The following is a 21,031-nucleotide window of genomic DNA, read 5'->3' on the forward strand; positions in this document are numbered from 1 at the left end:
GAGTATACAAAGGACAGCTGAGGTTTGTGGTTTAGATAAAATGTTTAGGGCAGATGACATCCCTATTACCCTTGAATCCCTAGAATAACAGAAAATACACATTGTTCCCCCATATATATTTTCCACTTCTTCAATAAGATAAATTTTAATTTAACAAGTGGCCACATGGAATAGTGACTGTAAACTCTATACTTCCTGGCAGCTTGGTAGGGCCCGTCACAAATTTCAAGCCAGTGAGTTGCAAGCAGAAGGATATTTACAATATCCAGTCATCTACTTTAGGGAAGATACATACCTCCCCTCCCCCATTTTATGACACTAATGAAATAAGATACCACTAAAAGAAAAACTTTATACAAGTTAAATTCAACAGATTTTGTTTGAGCAAAGAGTGGTTGATGAATTGGGAAACCCTCAGAACAAGAATAAGAGAAGTTCAGAAACTTGTACCAAGCTGTGTGAGCATCAGAGTTTTATAGATTAAATGCAGAATCAAATTAAGAAATCATTTGATTGCCTGCTTGCATCTCACAAGTAAGGCATTTGCTTTATTTGGGTGAAAAGTCCCTTGTTGGTTGTTAATTCGCAGTTTCTGACTTTTAATCTTAAATTCCATTTTGCTATTTCCATTGGCCTTCAGTTGCTTATGTAGGAACTAGGAACCCAAGGTGCTGGAGTTATGTGAGCCTATTGACCTCACAATTAAACTTTTTTTGAAAATAGTCTCTTGTGCTTTTCAGCTGCAAAGGAAGCACCCAAGGAGAAAGGTACACTCATATATTGCTGGTGGGACTGGAAATTGGTGCAACCCCTCTGGAAAGTGATATGGAGATTCCTAAGAAAACTTGGAATGGAAACACCATATGTCCCAGTTATTCCACTCCTTGGTATATACACAAAGGACTTAAAATCAGCATACAACAGTGATGCAGCCACATCAATGTCTATAGCAGCTCAATTCACAATAACTAAACTATGCAACCAACCTAGGTTCCCTTCAAAAGAAGAAACTGTGGTATACATACACAATGGAATATTACTCAGTCATAAATAAGAATGAAAATATGGCATTTGCTGATAAATGGATGGACCTGGAGAATAACATCCTAAGTGAAATAAGCCAATCCTAAAAAACCAAAGGCCTAATGTTTCCTCTGATATGTGTATGCTAATTCACAATAAGTGGGGTTAGGGAAGAAATAGAAGTACTTTGGATTAGACAAAGGGGAATGAAGGGAATGGAGGGGGTATGGGGATAAGAAACATAGTAGAATGAATTGGGCATTACTATCCTATGTGCATATATGATTACACAACCAATGTAATTCCACATCATGCACAACCATAAGAATGAAAATTTATACTCTATATATGTATAATACTTTAAAATACATTCTACTATCATATATAACTAATCAGAACAAATAAAAAATATATATAAACAAGAAATATTGGTGTTATAAGACAAGAGTCTGGATCCCCTAACATCTTGAAAAATAAAAGCAACCATACTGGTTTAGGCTTTTACATGTAAAAGAAATATATGATTCTATATAGTTTAAGTCATAGTTCTATTAACAGCAGCTGAACCCATGTTCTAACTATTCTTTCTTTATCAGGACAGATACAAAATATAAATATGTGCAGTGCCTGAGGGAAAATTTAGAGAACTCCAGATACCTAACTGTGAGTAATATTCACAGAGTTCACATAATTATAACATAGGTTTCAAAAATATTACATGGTAGACATTTACACAGATGCATTCTAATATTATTCTCTCAGTATTATTTTGTGAATAATTTTGACTAAAATGAAAAGGCAGTTTGTCAATATTGGTATTTTTACATTTAGTGGAACTAAATTTATTAGAGTCAATTCCTTCCCATACAATCTATAATAAATTTGGAGCCAGGAATCACTAAACAGAATTCAGTGTTAGTCTACATCTGAAGTAGAAAAGGGTTCAGCTAAAGGAAATAGAGTTATGTTAATAAATATTTGTTTCTGTGTTGGAACTTGTTCAGATTGATCAAAAAGGAATTTCACTTGTTTGAATTTAGTGTTTGACATCATTGCAGAACACTTAAAATCATTTTTTTTTATTTCTGATTACCTTTTGATCATACACTGAATGGTTCATATAAGTAGCACTATAACTTACTAAAATATTTATGAATGAAATTATATAATGTCTGAATATATTTTAATCTGGGATAGGGGAGTCAAAGCATGCATAAAACAAAATTTGTCATGCATTGATATTGTTCGAAGCTGAATAATAGGGTTTTATTAAATTAATCGCTCCTCTTTGAATATGTTTGAAATTTTTCAACATAGAATATACTATATACCATTTTTCTTGAAATTCATCTTACAGAAAAAGTTAAACTTGCTAGATTAGACAATTTTAAAGTCAGTATTAAATATTTTACTTTATGCAAAGATGGTGTGGGGAGTTTTAAGTAAGACCACTTCCTTTATGCTTCCATTTCCTGATTCCATAACTTGGACTATCATTTATTTGTACTACTTTTATTTTTGCTTCTTATTTTATTAGCATATGAAAGGTATGAATGCTATCAGACTTCTTATAACTTTCAGATATTCAATATTGTTTAGAAAAGTACCCCCAAAATCTCACCATTATGGGCCAGAATCAAATCTGAGGAATTTCTATAAAAGACACTGGAGGCAGGGAGTCATGCCTAATAACCATCCTTTCTATGTACCAGTTGCTTTATTATTCTTTGAAGAAATACAAGAAGGCATACGTAAGGCCATGGATGCATTAGAAGATATGCAGAAGGAGTTGGATGAAGAGAATTTTATCAACAATAGAAGTGGTCCTGGCAAAATCAAGTAGTAGATATGGCTGAAAAGTTCTGTTGAGGAAATGTTTTGTAAAGTTCAAGAAAGTTTCTATTCATTCTTCTCCCACCCTCCATTCCACACACACACTTCATCTTTTACAATTTCAGGAATAAGTAAGTTAAAACCACTACATTTTCTTAAAAGTTTCTCTCTCACTTCCTCCCCATAATCACCACCACTCCACTAAAGAAAATGGAGTTATTTGTGAACTGACTTCAGGAGGACACCGAAGAGTTCTCTACATGACTTGAGGACTTTCGAAGCATGGGACAGGTTATACATTTATAATATCAATATTTTCTTTAGCTCTATCAGAACATCAGAAATGTCTCCTTCGGGAAACCTTTACAACTTCCTAGGAGAGACATTCTGAGAGAGCCAAAATGTATAATTTCTAATAATTTGGTTATTACAGAAGATGGTTGGATTTCCCAAAAGCACTAGGGATATAGATGAAATGAAGAAGGAATGGCTCAAGAGAAAAGGGAGCTAAGCTGAGAAGACCAAAGGATTTTCCTGACTTGATATTTTTGTTGTTATTTAAGTATATTTTCTTTAAGAAGAGTGGAGGGGGAGGGTAGAGAATGAATTTTTTCCCTCCACTCCACAAGAACAATCAGACTTTCATGTCTTACAATCCTTAATATTAAAAAGAAAACATTTCCTCTGCCCTCTTATTGAAAATGAAGGGCTTTAAGTAGTTCAAATAAACTTGGCCCACAGATAGGGAGAGGAATAATTTAGATAATAAAATGTCTATCTATGGGAGGAGAGGAGAACAGAATCTGGTGGGGTGGAGGAAGTGGCTCAACTTTCTATTTAGGAACTGAATGTACTTCTACAACAGAGGGAAAAGGGGGAGTAGAGTCTCTTTTATTCGTGTGTATTATGTGCCTGAGAATATTAAGACCCTCAAGTCTTTTGGTTTACTAAAAAATGTGGCTAAATACACAGTGACTTCTAGAGGCAAAAAATGCACTTGTAATCAAATAGACAATCTTTATTATTTAAAGGTGTATTATAAATTATAGCTGTAAATAAACTCCAAGTGCAACATTTCACAGTATCTTGGGAGTCAAAACAAAAAGTGAAATAAAACTTAGGTTGCACAAGAGTTCCATCAATGCACCCTTTCAGGCCAAGATAGGCTGGTCTATCATTCCTGGGTCTGATGGCTCTTCTTCATGGAATTGCCCATTGAAAGAATTTGCTGCTTAATGAGGGACAATGAAAACATATAAACCATTTGAGTATAATAATAACAATGAAGACGATAATGATAACATTAACATAACTTCATATTCAAAAGTATTGTGATAATTATTTTTGCATTTTGAAATCAAACTTTAAATAATTTTACATAGAAAATGTGAGATGATTGATCTTGAATTGTGTGTTACCACAGGTGAGAGTGTTTAGTCTTTGTACCCCCTTTCATAAAACCCAAAGAGTTAAATGAGAGGCCTGAAGGGAAGATTCTCCAAAGAAAGGGGAATCTCAAGGAGGAGACAACTATCTTTATCAAGACTTTTTTCCTCACTTGAATTTTTCCCTCGAAATTAGGTCCACAATTGAGAGGGAGTGAGGCAGAAAGAAAAAAACGAAACAGAGATCTCTGAGAAACTGATAGCTACATTTATGAATATATTCCTTAGAATTTAGCAACCCCATAATGGTCAGCAAAGTAGTTGGTCACTTACTATATGTAAGCTGAAAAGCACTGCTATAAGACTCACCTCCATTCCAGTCTGTCTGCTTCAGTACCTGCAATCCCTCCACTAAAATCCCCCACTTTTTAATAATGCCTAGTCATAAGGTCTGGAATTCTCATATCCATGGGCAAATATTAAGCTAACATTAGTCATTAGCACCATAGCATAAATGAGTTGATTATATTATTGTCTAGAAGGGCATGGGAATAGGGAAAATGATAAAATATATTGATGAGGTGTGTGGGCTGAATAAAGTAAATCAGAGAACTGATGCAAACCTAGATGAGCAGGCCTTGTAGAAGAAGTGGTCTTAGTTAAGTAGCATAAGAACACTGGACACTTGTCTTCTCCTTGAATGATATAAATGGGCTGCCTAAGTTATGGACTCTAGCTTCAACCACTCCTCTGAATGTCAATAAACTCCTAGAAATATTTATTCCCCCCTTTAAGAGAAGATATGTTTAAGGTGAAATAAGTGTTAATGAAAGTAAATCAATAGTATCCCAAAGTGATCCTAAGAATTGTAATTCATGCAAATCTAGAAAAGAGTACGCACAGAGAGTTTAGACAGGATGCTCCCATTACAAGTACCTACAGTTGTTTCACAATTCCACATAATAGGTACTTGCAATCTTATCACAACATTAAATTACAGTCACACAAATCACTTTGAAGCAAATATACCCCAGTTATAGTTACTCTTCTTAAAACAAAATTCAACACTTATTTAATACATCAAAACATATACCTTACAATGAATTATTAGGAGATACATAGATATACTATTACTAGCAGCACAAAGTCATTTTTCTAATATGGTATTATGGTAATATCAAAGTACATGTCAAATCAACAATTGCCTAGAGAAAACTTCAGAAAATATTCTGTTAATCTTAGCTATTAGAATTCATTTTGATTTTACCAGTTTTTTGCCATAAACATATTAGTATCATAACTGTGTGCCTAAAACTACACCTTCTTCTAAATATGTTAGAACCATTGCTTGGATTCTGCATTCTTTCTTGATGAAAAGTAGGATGTTTCTTCATTATAGAACACAGATTTTAAATCGAGCACTTTTTAAAGTTAGAGCTTTTTCCTAAATCATGTTGCGAAATATGCTAATACTTACAGCCTCAGGTTTAATTACTACTCATTCCCTAGTTTTGTCCTCCATAATAGTACCAAACAGGTAACAGAAAAAGCATTGTAAGGGGTATCCAAAGATGCAAAAATAATCTTCCACACTTTTTTCAACAGGTGAAAGAATTGCCTTCCCCAGTTGCTGGAAGGTGAGGGGTGCAGCCTTTCAGATTGATAATGGCTGGGGCAAAGCTGGACTAGAAAAAGTACCCACATGACTGACTGCCTCCAAACCCTATTGTGCCTTGTGTAGGTGGATTGACAAATACCACTTAGCCTGGAATAAGAAACATAACGTGATGATGATTTTAAGAGGTGTCTTAACTTTGTTTTACCTTTTCACTCCAGCCTAAACTTAGTGATTAATTAGTGCCCTATTTCTTCCATAGGCTCAGTAAGTATAGTTAACTATCAGAGTTACCTCAATGTAACTCTAGAAACATGCTGAAGACTCCCTCTACTATGCATGTTCATACAGTTCCAGAGACATTCATTCAAAATAGTTTAAGAGAGCCAGAACTGTGATTATTTACTTTCTGCTTTCTCCTGGGCATAGAGGTCATTTGGGTCACCTTGGGTGCACTCTGGCAAACTACCTGCCCTGGATAGATTCAAGGTGGCATCATATACAATCACACAAAGTTATTGTATGTAGATGTGGTTGCTCTTTGTTAAAACACACCAGATGCCTGAGTTCAGATTTTCATTCACTGAAGAGGTGTGACAGATGATGTTTCATGTTGACACTGAATGAGGAAAATAGCTATTTGTGTTTTTAAACCTTGGAATGCAATCATACATGGAAGATAGAAGTGAGTCAATGTTTATATCATTTTGTTTACACAGAGTAATATATCTGTCCTATTTAAAATACAACCAAAATTATTATGTTGAAATGTAAAATGTGATTATTATTATAAATAGAAGACTACCTTTCCTCTGAATATAGAGGCTCAATATTTGTAGTAATAATACTAGGGACTTAAGGTAGTCCCATGCTAGTAATCTCTTTGTGACTTAGGTTCACAGATAAAGCCATTGACTATCGATGAGAGCACATATGTACAGAATGTCACTGAAATTTTATAGTTTAAGTCTTAAGGAATTGATGAGAAATCCCTGAATGGACATTTCAACATCAATGACTGTGGAACATAATGCTGCAAATAATTACTGTCATGAAGATGTGAATTCCCCATACAAGTAAGAGAGCACAACTGAAAAGTTACGAATGTTTCCTGTGAGTACTTCCCTGTAGCTTGGAGTATTGCAAATGTATTCTGCTGTACATGCACTCCAGGCCTCATTAGTTTGTTATTTAGCATAATTCAGTTGCTACGGTAGAAGTGGTATGGTTGCTCACAAAGGATTTTGTATGGAGTTGGATGCTATCATGTAAATCTTGTCTTGAAAGACGTCTTCTGAATTCGTTAGTGGTGAAATAATATATGACTGGGTCAAGGCAGGAATTCAGACTAGCAAGACACAAAGCCACAGAATGAAATATTAGGATCACTCTTCTGGCTAGGCAACTTTTAATTTCATTGGACTTGACCAGGAAATCCAAAGGAAAACTGAAGTGATAAGGTGCAAAGCAAATTAGAAATACCCCCGCACAAGTTAAAATCATCTTCAAGGCTTTCTTTTTTTCTCCAAGGTCTTGAGCAACAGGATATTTATCTTGCAGTGATAAAACTGTCTTCCAGGAACAATATAGGACAATCAGAAGAGGAGTAATAAACCCAATCAACTCTCCAACAGTTATCATGGCAACAGACTGGGCCAGATTGACATTTCTGGTAGGAAGGTCCACAAAACATTTGGTTCTGTTGCCTGGGGTGTCATCACTGGTTCTGAGGAGCGGGAATAGTAGACAGGCAAGGCAGATGATCAACCAGCCAGCAATACTGACATACAAGTCATATTTCTGTTTGCAGTCATTAAAGCGAAATGGGTACATAAGGAACCAAAATCGTCGGACACTGATGCAGACCAAGAAGTAGATGCTTGCATACATATTAACATACTTCAGGTAGAAACAGAACATACAGAGACCAGGTCCAAATGGCCAGTCATGGTTCAAGTAATAAAATATCCTCAGTGGCAGGGAAAGAACTTGTAAAAGGTCAGCAATGGCTAAGTTTATCATAAATATTACAGCCCGTTTCGTTTCTTTCATATAACCATAAAATACCCACAAGGCTAATATGTTCCCTATGAGACCTGGCACAAGAATGACAGTGTACGTCACTGCATAGATAAAGTACCTAAAATCTGTGTTGTCTCCATCTGTCATGTTACATGTGTCATTAGCAAGCATGATTCTTTCTAGAGAAACTGTTTTTGTCTGATGGTGATTTAAAACCTAAATTCGAAATTAAATTCTGTTCTTTCTAAAATATGGATCATCAATAGGTTGAGGAAACAGTGTAAAATAATCTTCTTTTTGCCACATATGTTAGCCTCTATGTATGATTTGGGAACTTTTCAAAGTATTATCTGCACATTGCCTTGGATTTATCTAGAGTAACTACATGGAAGTCTAGTTTGCAAGCACAGATGGAAAGCTGTTATAATTTTCTTCTCTTGTTTGTAAAGCCTCCTGGGATGTCATGACAGTTGGTTTTCTCCCATTTGGATTGTTACTGTGCCATATAGCAGTTCTTCAAATTCCCATATGATGATAGCCATCTTTTTACAGGTGTTTGGCAGGCTATTTTACTTTTTCTTTTTTGGCTCACACAGATGAAAGGTTTGCTTTTGTGCACAGTGGGTCTCCCACTTTCCACGATGATTAATTAGGTCAGTTTAGATTTCTGGGACTTTTTCAGATATGTGTTGAAAGTTAAGTGAGAAACAGGCAGAGCTGCAAGTAAAAGAAAATAAGTTAATTATTGTCTGGCACATTTTTACAAAAAAAGAAAAAGCCTATACAAAGAAAATATATATTCAAACTAATATATATTATATATATATATATATGTATAGTTTAAATGGAAAGTTTTTTATGTGAATGAGGGTAATATGCTACAGTTTCTACAAGGTACTTTCTGACTACAAGAAAACAGAGGTAGAAGGAACCTGAGAAATAATCTAGCCCTTTGTTCCTCAAAATCTATGAATCAATATCACATGGGAGCTTGTTACAGATTCAGGAAATTCTCAGGTCCCACCTTTGATCTTCAGAATCAGAATCTGCATTTTAACAATTACCCATAGGTGATTCTTCTACACATTAACATTTGAGAATCTCTAATATGGTTTCACAAACTTCACTTATCCTCAGACTAATGTGGGGAAGATTTTTTTAATTATAGTTTTCCTGGTGTTTCCTCCAGAGATTCTGATTCAGTATGTTTGGGGTAGGGCCCAAAACTCATTTTTTTAAAAAGCTCCCCATATGATTCTGATATAGCCAGCCCAGCATTTGTCCTTGAACCATCATTTGGGGGCCACTGATTTGATCCAAATCCTTCCCAGATGTCTGAAAATCAGTGGGCAACCAGCCTTTCTTTAAATACTTCCATTTACATGGGTCATTTAATCACCTCTTAATGATCCAAGACAACAGACCATAGCACCAGAACAGAGAAAGAAAATCCCCAGAAAGTTGACTCAGCTGGGTCCATGACCCTTGTTCTGAGGTAAACAAATTTTAGCTTAGGGACTTGGATAGTTGCCTCAAGGCTGCTGAAATCTAGGAGGACTTAACTGACTTTAAAGATACATGGGAAGAACAAAAATGAAATGGGAATTATGAAACATCCTGCTTTGGATTATCAAATCCATGTGGTTTGAAACATGCATGATTCAGCCCCTGAAGGAATTGTTATTGTCATTATTTTGCCTCAGTTTCTTATTAAGTAAAATAGCACATTATTCAAAGATATGGTGCTCGCTTCATTTAAAAGGTGTGATGAGTAACATGAACTATGTATTCAGATTGAAAAGTTTAAACATTTGAGATTTCTTAAAGATGGTGAGAAATAATCTAGCTCCTTTATACCACCACAAAGTTGGTGATATAAAACACATCTAAGCATAACTGTAACAGGTAACATCAATATTGAATGAGTTGTTACACTCAAGGTTGTTCAGCTCCCAAATGGAAGTATTTCTTTGAAATATTTTCACATGTAGTGATTTTGATTAGGTGACAGAGAAAATTACATGGCAAACAACAAGTATATGAAAAGGTGTTAGAGATCACTAATCATCAGGGAAATGCAAATTAAAGCACAATATCACTTCACTCCAGTAAGAATGTCTGTTGTATAAGAGACAAAAGATAACAAGTGCTGGTGAGGATGGGGAGAAAAGAAAGTCCTTCTACACTGTTGATGGTAAATTTGTATGGCCATTACGGAAAACAGCATATAGGTTCTTCAAAACATTAAGAATAGAACTACCATATGATCCAGCAATCTTATATCTGGATATATATCCAAAGGAAATGACATCAGTATGTTGAGGATATTTCTCTTTTTGCATGTTCATTTCAGCATTATTCCCAACAGATTCGACGTGGAGTCAAGCTAAGTAACCCTTAATGGATGAATAAAGTAAATGTGGTACATATACATGATGAAATACTATTCAGCAATTTTTTTTCTATTCGGTCTGCTGCTTTCTTTAAATTTCTTTTTATTGGTGCATTATAATTATATATAATAGTGGGATTCATATGCCATATGTGAACATGCACATAAAACAATTTGATCTCATATACCCAGGGCCTATTCTTTCCCTCCCCTCCTCCCTCCACCTGATCCACTTGTTTTACTCTGCTGATCTCCCTTCTATTATCATTATTTTTAATTAGCACATTATAATTATATATATGTATAAAATTATAATTTTATATATATATATTTATAGGATTCACTGTTGTATATTTGTACATGAACATAGCATAATTTGATAGATTCCATACCCCAGTACTTTCCCATGCCCTCCCTGATACTTAGTCTATATAAAGAGGAAAATTCTGTTATTTGCAACCACATGGATGAAACTGGAAAGCATTGTATTAAGTGAAATAAGTCAGGCACATAAAGACAAATACTGTATGAGCACACATATATGTGGAATATAAAACAGCCAAACTCATAAAAGCAGAGGGTAGAATAGGGGTTGTCAGAGGCTAGGGGTAGAATGGGAAATGGGGAGTTGTTGGTCAAAAGGTATATGTTTTCAATTATAAAATTAATATTTTTGTGTATGTAATGTATGGCATTGTGACTGTATTACAGATATTGCATCACTTATGTGAAATTGAATAAAAACTGATTTTAAGTGCTTTTACTATGCACACACCCAACCACACACACTCATGCTCACACACATATGCTCTATTGTTACCTTTTAAAGAGACTTTCCTTGATCTTCCTATTTAAAATTTAAACTCCCTCCCAGTACTCCCCAACTCACCTCTGTATTTATTTCATCCATATCAATAATTAACAACCTACTTTTGATCACTTTTACATATTTATTTTATTTATATTTCCCTACCAGAATGCAAAGTCCATGAGGAAAATATTATTATATGCTTTGTTTGCTGTATACCCAGAGCCAAGAACTGTGTAAGACACCAAGTAATTGCTCAATGTTTACTAAATTCAACAATTTGTGTAAATATTTATTAATTGAAAATAAAATCAACATATCCCAAACAAAAAGGATCACCTCTCCAACTTCAAACAAGATTCTATTCCAGACTTATTATTGTTTTTAAGATAATATTTCCCCAGGCAGCTTGTCTCAAGTTTTGGATATATTGAGCCTTTTTCACTTACTTTCCACTTTTAAATATATTCCTAAAGGGGTGATACCATACCATGAGAAAAATAATATGTTTATGAGTCAGAAAAACCTGGGTTTAAATTCTTGCTCCTTTATTTAATAGCTGTGTGACCTTTACTAGCTCACTAAACCTCTCTGGTTCTTAATTTCCTCCGTGGTAAAGTGAGAATAATCATATTACCAACCTACAGAGTCAGTATGAGAACTGAGTTAAGATATTTAATGCAAGAATACGAGCAACAATAGGTGTTGGAGAGGATGTGGGGAAAAAGGTACACTCATACTTTGCTGGTGGGGATGCAAATTAGTGCAGCCACTCTGGAAAGCAGTGTGGAGATTCCTTAGAAAACTTGGAATGGACCCACCATTTGACCCAGCTATCCCCTTCCTCGGCCTATACCCAAAGGACTTAAAATCAGCATACTACAGAGATACAGCCACATCAATGTTCATAGCTGCTCAATTCACTATAGCCAGATTGTGGAACCAACCTAGATGCCCTTCAGTTGATGAATGGATAAAGAATCTGTGGCATATATATACAATGGAATATTACTCTGCCATGAGGAATGACAAAATTATGGCATTTGCAGGCAAATGGATGAAATTGGAGAATATCATGCTAAGTGAGATAAGCCAATTTCAAAAATCCAAAAGACGATGATCTCACTGATAAGCGGATGATGACACATAATGAGGGGTGGGAGGGGGGCAAGAATGGAGGAAGGAGGGACTGTATAGAGTGAAAAGAGAGGTGGGAGGGGTTGGGGGAATGAAAAAATAATGGAATGAATCAAACATAAAAAAAGATATTTAATTCACTTAACACATTGGTGGGTAAATAGTAAGTGTTCAAGAAACATTAATAATCACAACTGATTATTATTTTCTGTAAGTGAATTAATTTTCATATCCATTTTTTTTTTTTTTTTTTTGCAGTGCTGGGGATTGAACTCAGGGCCTTATGCTTGGGAGGCAAGCACTCTACCAACTGAACTATCTCCCCAGCCCCACTTTATATCCATTTTAAAATCTGTATTGTTTCTAGTCCAGTTTAGGCTTTTATTACTTAATTGGTCTCTGTGTTCCCATTTTTTCCCCACTCTATTGTACATCAGGCTATTGTAAGTTATTTTCTAAGATAACCTCTTTAAAAAGTATTCATGGCTTCCTATTTCTCACCAGTCACAAAGCAGAATCTGCCATTCAAAGGCTTCCTTAATAAAGTGCAATTTATCTTTAGGTTTTGTCTTCCACTACTCTACTAATACACTCAGCACTACAGCTCAATTGAGTTCCCACTCTTCAAACCGACTTTTTTCTTTGCATAAACAGCTTTTGCACATTTTGCTCTCAGCCTTTTTGGTTTTTTTTCTGTCCTGGAGATTGAACCCAGAGATATTGTAACACTGAGCTATGTCCCCAGTGCATTTTATTTTCATTTTAAGACAGTTTCACTTATTTGTCCAGGTGAACCTGAAACTTACAATCATCCTGCCTCAAATCTCTTGAGTCACTTGAAATAGCTTCATTTTTGCCCATCAATCCTACCTATTAGCAAAGGCCTTTCTGTTTTTCATGAAATATTTTATAGTTAAGGCCAGTTTGCTAGGTCATTTCTTTGTATCTCATTTTTAATTCTGTTTAAGTACCTCACTTCCTTTTCTTTAAGTATGGTAATTTTTGCAGGGGAGGTAGGTACAGGGATTGAACCCAGGGTCACTTAACCACTGAGCAACATCCCCGGACCTTTTTATTTTCTACTTTGAGACAGGGTTTCTAAGTTGCTTAGGGTCTTTCTAAGTTGCTGATGCTAGCTTGAAACCCACAATCCTTCTGCCTCCTGAGTCAAGTATGGTAATTTTTCTCTGTTTTCATATTTATGCCATTATCTTCCTTCGCAGCTCACCCCGCCCTAACTAGTCAAGAAATTTTTGAAGTCATGGACTGAAACATGTACACCTGTATATTCCCAGAGTACCTAGAACTAAACTTGGAACATGGATATTCATCAAATATTTACTTAGCAAATATTTCTTTAGCATGTACAGTTTGCCAGGCTCCAAACTTGATTCTGCAAATATAGATCATAGAAAAGGGCACATGACGTAAGTCTTCTTGGACCTTATAATCTAGCAAGAAGGAATGCAAATTGCTGTACAGTCTAAAAAGTGTGCTCATAGGCAAAATACATTGTACCCTATAAGCACTAAAGAAGGGAATGATCACACTGTAAAGAATATTTCTTGAACTTAACAGAACTTAAAGTCAACACCACCCTCTTGGAAGTCTATGCTTCCTTTGGTCATTCCCTTTTTTGTCCATGCATTGATGAATTTCCATCTTTATATTTTAGCCTAATGAATAGAACATCTCCATTAAGATTCTTCTGGCTTCCTCCTGGAAAAACTGATGATTCATTCCCTTTGTTTATGTAACATGACTTTCTAGTAAAAAAAAGTTTCTTGAGATTATGAAGGAGACTTCCAACTATGGGAAAACCCCAAATCAACTATGAGTATAAATATTTCTTTATCTAGGGGTTTTGGGAAGAAAAATGAAAGGGGTATTTTTTCAGAGTATACCACTATTCTTTGAGATTGTCTTTGTGTAAGACAGAATTCATATTGTAACAGGCACTGGAACAGACTCTAATTTCAAATAAGATATTTATTTATGAAGCAATATGAATATTTGAATATTTATGAACCAATATACCAGATCTCTTGAGCAAAAATTTCCCTGACTTCAGGATCCTATCCTTCCTCAATTATACTTACTTATTGGGAATGGGGGTAGGAGGAAGAGAAGAAAAAAGGAACTAATGGCCCTAATTTAGCATGATCAGTTTCCAGTGATCTGCAGGCCAGTAACTATTTCATAGGGAAATCTTGTAGGAAGTTATTGTAATTGTTCATAAATTTATATTTGTTCATCTAAATCTGAAACTTCAGTAAATATTATTTAGATTTCAAGAGCATTTTTCAACTACAGTATATATTTGTTTGCTTTATCCAGGTACAATCTGGTTCAAATAAATATCAGGGATAACTTTGTCAATTTGGTTAAGCTTACTCTGACGAAACTCTTTATGATCTATGAAGATGTTAGCTGATAAAATACCTTAAGACTTCTTTCCATCAAAATATATACCTGTTTTCAGGTTGGGGATATAGCTCAGTTGGTAGAGTGCTTGCCTCAAAAGCAAAAGGCACTGGGTTCAATCCCCAGCATCACCAAAAAAAAAAAAAATATGTATCTGTCTTAATAAAGGAAATGACCAAAATATTAGATCATCGAATTACCTGTCCCTAATGGTTGTCTTTGAGACATAAGAGCAGCAAGTGGTGGTGAAGTCCTGCCCAGAAACTACAGAATCCCACCTTTTAAGGCAATAAGATGCTCAAAAATACTTTTAGAGTTCTGGTTAGGTGTGCATTTTAGTAAGCCAAGAAAAAAGAAGACCTAGTACCACAAGTGACTGAAAAGGTTATGGGGTTGAACAGGTGTGTGCATGTATGTAGGAGACAATTGTACCATTATTACTCATGAATAATCACAAAAATTGGATAGTATAGCATAACAATTTCTTCCTGATTCGGATAAATTTCAAGGCTTTCCCTTTTCATTTCATTTTAAAACTTCAAAGTCAAATAATTTACTATCTTTCTGGGAAACCTGCCCAGCAACTGCATGTAATTGAAGAGCTGACTATATGGCACTAAGCACATATTTTAGAAGGTATTAGCTTGGTAAATTCTTCTAGGGAATTTTTTAGTTCTGCCCTAGTGGATGCTCCACTGGATTTTTTTAAATCTGAAAGAGGCATATTCTACCTGGATGACATCCTCCCCTCAGGCTTTCTCCCAACTCATTTTAGCTTTAACACCTTTTATGAGTCTCATATAGGTCAAATTCATGAGGGGAAGAAACACATATATAAAAACAATGCAGTTATTGTGAACATTGCCACTTTACCAGGAAGTTATTTCACTTAGCTAAGTCTCAACAACTCTGCTGAGATCTGAAACCCATTTTGTTTTCAATGAACGGTATCTTTTCCTCTGCTCTGAGAAGTACCCTAAATTAATTGGAGACAACAAGATGGTCATCACCTGGCTTCCCATCATCAGTTGATAATATCTAGTTGCATTGCCTTTCCTCAGATATTATAGTTTGCAATTATTTTTTATTCTGGAGAGCAGTGCACACCAACTGGTATTGGAGATGTATGACCACTGAGGCTATTCAAACCTGAACTAAGAATTAACAAGTACTTTAACTACCCACATCCCTGCCCTTACTGTTCATTAAAAAAAATGTTAGGCTGTTTGTTCTTATGCAGCTTCCACCTGTCAGAGTCTTGCTTTTAGCCACATGATATACAGGTGGCCATTTATACTATTTCCCCTTTTTTTTTTTTCAAACTGGATCTTTCAAAATGTGGTTCATAGGCTAACTGCAATACTTTTTCAACTGCATATTCCTGGATGTACTGCATCTTAATTGCCAAAGGGTGGAGCTAAGGCATCTACATTTTAACAAACTTCACAAAAAACAAATCTGTGAGCCTTCAAATCGGAGAATCATTTTAGTGAAAAAGGGTAATACCATCGACTCCAAAGTGAATCTAGAGTCTTTGCAGGCATTTACTGTGCTTTCCTACCTCCATTACCTATATTATTGGTTGTTCCTCAGCTTAAATTGTTCTATTTCATTTTTATCCATTGAAATCCTACCTATTCTTGAAGGCCACTGGCAAAAAATGCTACCTTTTCAATGAAGGCTTTTGCTTTCCGTGCCTGGTTATGATCATATCCACCTGTGAACTCCCAGACTATTTTATTCTTATCTGAAATATGCTTCTTCCTAATTCTTCCCACAAAAATGTGAGATCCCTACCCACCAACACAGTATTTTAATGATTTTTTATACTCCTTCACCTTTAAAATGTAGGTACTTTGCATGTAGCAGGGATTCAATTAGAATCAATTAAGAATTTTTGAGAAGCTAGATTAGAGCTTAATATAATATGATGATACCTTTATGTCTCTTATATGCTATGTTCCTCTGTAAACAATTTGAATAAAGCTCCACTTTGTTCATTGCTGTTTTTCTTGTGCTTCATAGTGAATCTCAAAACTTCTTTATCTATACAAGTTTAAAACACTGGTGAAATTATTAAATCACTTTTGATGGGTACTTTAAAACCCTGAGCAGACAGTTTAGAATTACATGTACCCAAATATCTGGCTATCAGAGTCTTCTGTTTTTATTACTCTGGGTGTGTGTATCCTAACTGTCTTTTTAGAAGGCAAGTCACTATTTTACAAATTTCCATTTTACACATTCAATTTCAAATATTTTCACTTTGTAGAAGTGATGAGAAGATCACAAGTTATGATACACTGGGAAAACTGTATGTATTTCCTGTTCTTAGTGCTGACATGGCTGTGGGGATTTTCCTCAGCTTTTCTGAATGTTCACCTTGTGTCTCAGTCCAGACATGAGCATTTGGACAAGAAGGGGGATTTTTTTTAAAAAGGAAAGTTATGAGCTTCCAAGCTTACATAAAATAAACTAAGGTCCAAGATAATCAGATCCTTCTGGCCATTTTCACTTCTTTGCAGGCCTTCTTGCCATTTTCTCTTTGACAGTGTGCCCTATCCACTGCTCCACAGGATTAATAGCTTGTGAAAGTGGAGGAGTAAACCAACCTTATGGGGTCTGGTAGAGAGAGTAGAAAATAAAACCAGTCCCCAGGGCCTCACTTCAGGACTGGTCATGGTTTGGGGTGTAGGTGGCTACTTAATTTGGTGTGATTTTTAAGGAATCAAAATGCCTTCCTTTAAGAAAAAAGAGGAAAAAAATATCCCGCTTGGCTGGGAATGAATCTCCTTTTGCCAGTATGAAGAGTTTGGTACTCCCAGCCTAAACTCCCACCTTTAAAGATCAGGCCCAGGAACTCAAGCCTGGCACCCTTTCTTAGGGAATGTCAGTACCCCACACAAACAGAAATTCTGGAACATGTGTAATTGATCACAGAGTTTTCACATCCTTTGATTTTTCAGCTCACTGACCATATTGACTTTTTCTGTTCTTTGTGCCTAGTAGCTTTTTTCCTCCACAGTAACGTGTGTTTTATATATATATACATATATATGTATATATATTTGTGTGTGTGTGTTATATCATTTTCTCCACGCTATGTTATTCCAAATCTATAGTATTTTTTTAAAGAACAAAAGGGTAATGTAGAAGAAGCCTCTGAGTAGACACTGAGGTCTTCAGAAACCTATTGGAAAATTATTTTAAGTTTAAGATTTTAAATACTAAAATACAAGTGGCAAAATTTATTTACTTCTCAGTAATTACTCTAAAATGTGTACATCAAGCCCTCAGCAATGACCCTTAAAAGTGCTAATGGAAGAGTTTATATCACAAGAGCTAGGCAATTTAATTAAAACATGCAGATCTCATTTCTGTTTGTTAAGTGACAGCTAATAGATCCTTTCCTTATATTAGGCTTTGAGGGAAGAATGATATATTTAACACTCTATTTCATATGATTGAATATAAGCCTCCTGTAGTTGCAAAGCTTTGTCGTTTTGCTTTTCTTTTTCTTTCTTTCCTATTTATTTATTTATTTATTTTTGTACCGAGGATTGAACACAGGTGCGCTTAACCACTAAGCCACATCCCCAACCCTTTTTTTATACTTTATTTAGAGACAGGGTCTCACCAAGTTGTTTAGTGCCTCACTTAGTTGTTGAGGCCAGCTTTGAACCTGTGATCCTCCTGCCTCAATCCTCCTGCCCTAGCCTCCTGAGCCATTGGGATTATAGGTGTGCACCACTGCACCACAGCTTTGTCTTGTGCTGGACCTGTCTTAATTTTCTGAATCATGGTGGCATGTCTTTCCATATTCAAATGGAACAAGTTTCTAGAAGATTACATCTCAATTTTCTACCATATTCTATATTTTGAGAATGAATCCCATCAATTAAACAAGATTCTGGAAGAATTATTTTGACCTCATTTTAGAAAATAAAAATCCTTGAGCAGTGACCACATGTCAGAAATCAGTATGAATGAGCCTACATTTCTCCTTCTGGCAGCATAGCAATCCTGATTAGTAGACGCAAACCAAGTATTTTAGAAACTCCTGATTCTCAAGGGCATCTTTCTGGTTTTTGAAACTGAAGTGTCATTAAAATGAAAACGGCAAGACTCCCTGTGTGATCTTCCACCAGTAATAGCAACCCTATGCACCTTGGCTTAGAAGGAAGCAGAGAAAATCGCAGCATATCACTGCTAATGCATCTACTGCTTAGCCTTGTATTCCTACTGCTTCATAAGGTACCACACTAAAGAAGAGAGCTCTAACTATAATGTGTTAGATGGGTAGGTACCATTGTTCTGAAGCTATCTCTAATGGAGGCTGCAGAAGTGAAGCAAGGAGAATCCTTGACTAAACTCAAAGATTCTTGTGGCAAATCTATTGCACCCACTCTCCAAGAACCCAGGTAATGACATACTCACTTTGAGGTCAGTATACTCTGATTCTGGAAGAAATATGCCTTACATATGAACTATAAGATATTAAGTAATACTGTAGCTTCTCATCAGAACTATTGTCACATTTGTCTGTGATGGCATTGTATATACTGATTGAAAGGAGGTGGTGAAAATTGAGCCATATGGGACACTTTCACCTTCTTCCTCCCACAACAATCTCGTAGTTACTAGATTCACAATGACCCGGGAATTTTGCTGTCCTCTAAGAAGGGATGAAGTGTTTTAAAGGAAAACAGACCTCATTCTGAGTCTAGAGTGGGATCAAACCAGTTTATGAAGCTTGGGGCATAGGCAATAGGTGGCTGGAATTTTGCATACTTGTTTTCACTGAAAAAGGTTCTGTTACTATTTTTTTTTTGCATCCTGTGGTGTTATTTTCAACAGTTTGTTCATTTTTGGTGGCTCTTTATTTCACTGAAATAAAAAGTAATAGAACTCAATATTGGGACCCAATGAAGGAGAACTGACAGGCCAACGTTGTGTGATACTGATTTTTGGCCTTAAAAACAGATATAGCACCTATCCTTTTTTTGTATTCTGTACTTTGAGTTAAAAAGTACCTAAGAAACCTAGAAATCCCCTTCTTCTCAATATTTTGTAGATGATTTAAAAAATACTATAGCTTGTATTCTGGATTAAGTGAAAGACTAGAGAGGCATCATCTACTTAAAGTAATCGGGCAAGAAAATAAGGACTCTCCACTGGCAAATACATGCTTTTTGTACCTTTCCAATATTCAGTATTCAACAATATTTTGGAAGGCTGAACAAACATTCATATTTTATCTCTGCTTTCAACATTTTGACATGAGCAGTAGTCCTACTTCCTTTTTATTATGCTAAATAGCATGACTTTCTTTAGACTACATATTTCTGCAATTGTCTTTATCAGATGTAAGTTGAAGCATTTCACGAAGTTGTGCAAAACCCCTCAAGTATCCACAACTCAAAGGCCTAAAAACCTAACATTCAAAGTCCTTTTCTCTGTTTTTAAAATATTTTTTAGATATGGTAGACCTTTATTTTATTCATTTATTTATATGCAGTGCTGAAACTTGAACCCAGTGCCTCACACATGCTAGGCAAACTCTCTACCATTGAGCCACACCCCCAGTCCCCCTATTCTCTGTTTCTAGCCTGATCTCTTATTATACCGTTCCAAATGCCAGTCTATCTTTGCACACAAAAAAATGCACCTGGATATCTCAGTCTTTGACTTAAGCTTAAATGCATTTATGTTCTTGCTTCCCACCTGTACCTTCTCACTTTGATGGGTGAGAAAAAAGAATTTTTTTGGTACCAGCAATTGAACCCAAGAGAGCTTAACCACTAAGCCACATCCCCAGTCTTTTTTAGTTTTTAGTTTTGAGACAGGGTCTCTCTAAATTGCTTAGGGCCTCACTAAGTTGCTGAGGCTGGCTTTGAACTTATGATCCTAAAGCCTCAGCCTCCCAAACCACTGAGATTATAGGTGTGTACTACCATACCCGGACTATGAGAAAATTCTTTAAAGGAGAATTTTGATAATCTCATTTCCTCCTCAAGGTTTCCATGCCATCCAAATTGGAATTAGCCTTCCTTTTTTTGAATTCTCACAGTATGTTGCTTTTACCTCTATTGTCTGATATGGTTCATCCTGTCTGATGATATAGTGCATTGTCTGCACAGCCACTAGACCATAAACTCTTCAAGAGTGAGAACTATTTCCTATTCGTCTGTGTATTTCCCTCAGCAATTACAACATATTAAAGCCCCTTAGCAGACCATTAGAAAAGTGTCTGTTAAATGAACAATATGAATGTCTTCATATTTGTAGAAGCACTGATTTCAATATCCAGCTTTGAATGATCTTTACAGTAAGACATTTAAAGGTCACTTAAGTTATAAAATCTAAAAAGAAAAAGTTGTAAATTTCTAGCT

At 35.6% G+C, this 21,031-nt stretch overlaps 1 protein-coding gene across 9 annotated transcripts in view; it reads right to left on the reverse strand.

Annotated features, from left to right (window-relative positions):
* Positions 1-3,862: 3,862 nt before the first annotated feature.
* The window catches only part of GPR174 (G protein-coupled receptor 174), a 43,210-nt gene continuing 26,041 nt past the window's right edge, over positions 3,863-21,031 (reverse strand). For all 9 annotated transcript variants that reach the window (XM_079123083.1, XM_079123079.1, XM_079123078.1 and 6 more), the window contains one exon: positions 3,863-8,595. In XM_079123083.1, coding sequence (XP_078979209.1) covers positions 7,048-8,049 — 1,002 coding nt within the window. In that variant the 5' untranslated portion in view covers positions 8,050-8,595 and the 3' untranslated portion in view covers positions 3,863-7,047. The remainder of the gene's footprint in view (positions 8,596-21,031) is intronic.

Source organism: Sciurus vulgaris (assembly GCF_902686455.1).
Source record: "Sciurus vulgaris genome assembly, chromosome: X".
Lineage (NCBI taxonomy): Eukaryota > Metazoa > Chordata > Mammalia > Rodentia > Sciuridae > Sciurus > Sciurus vulgaris.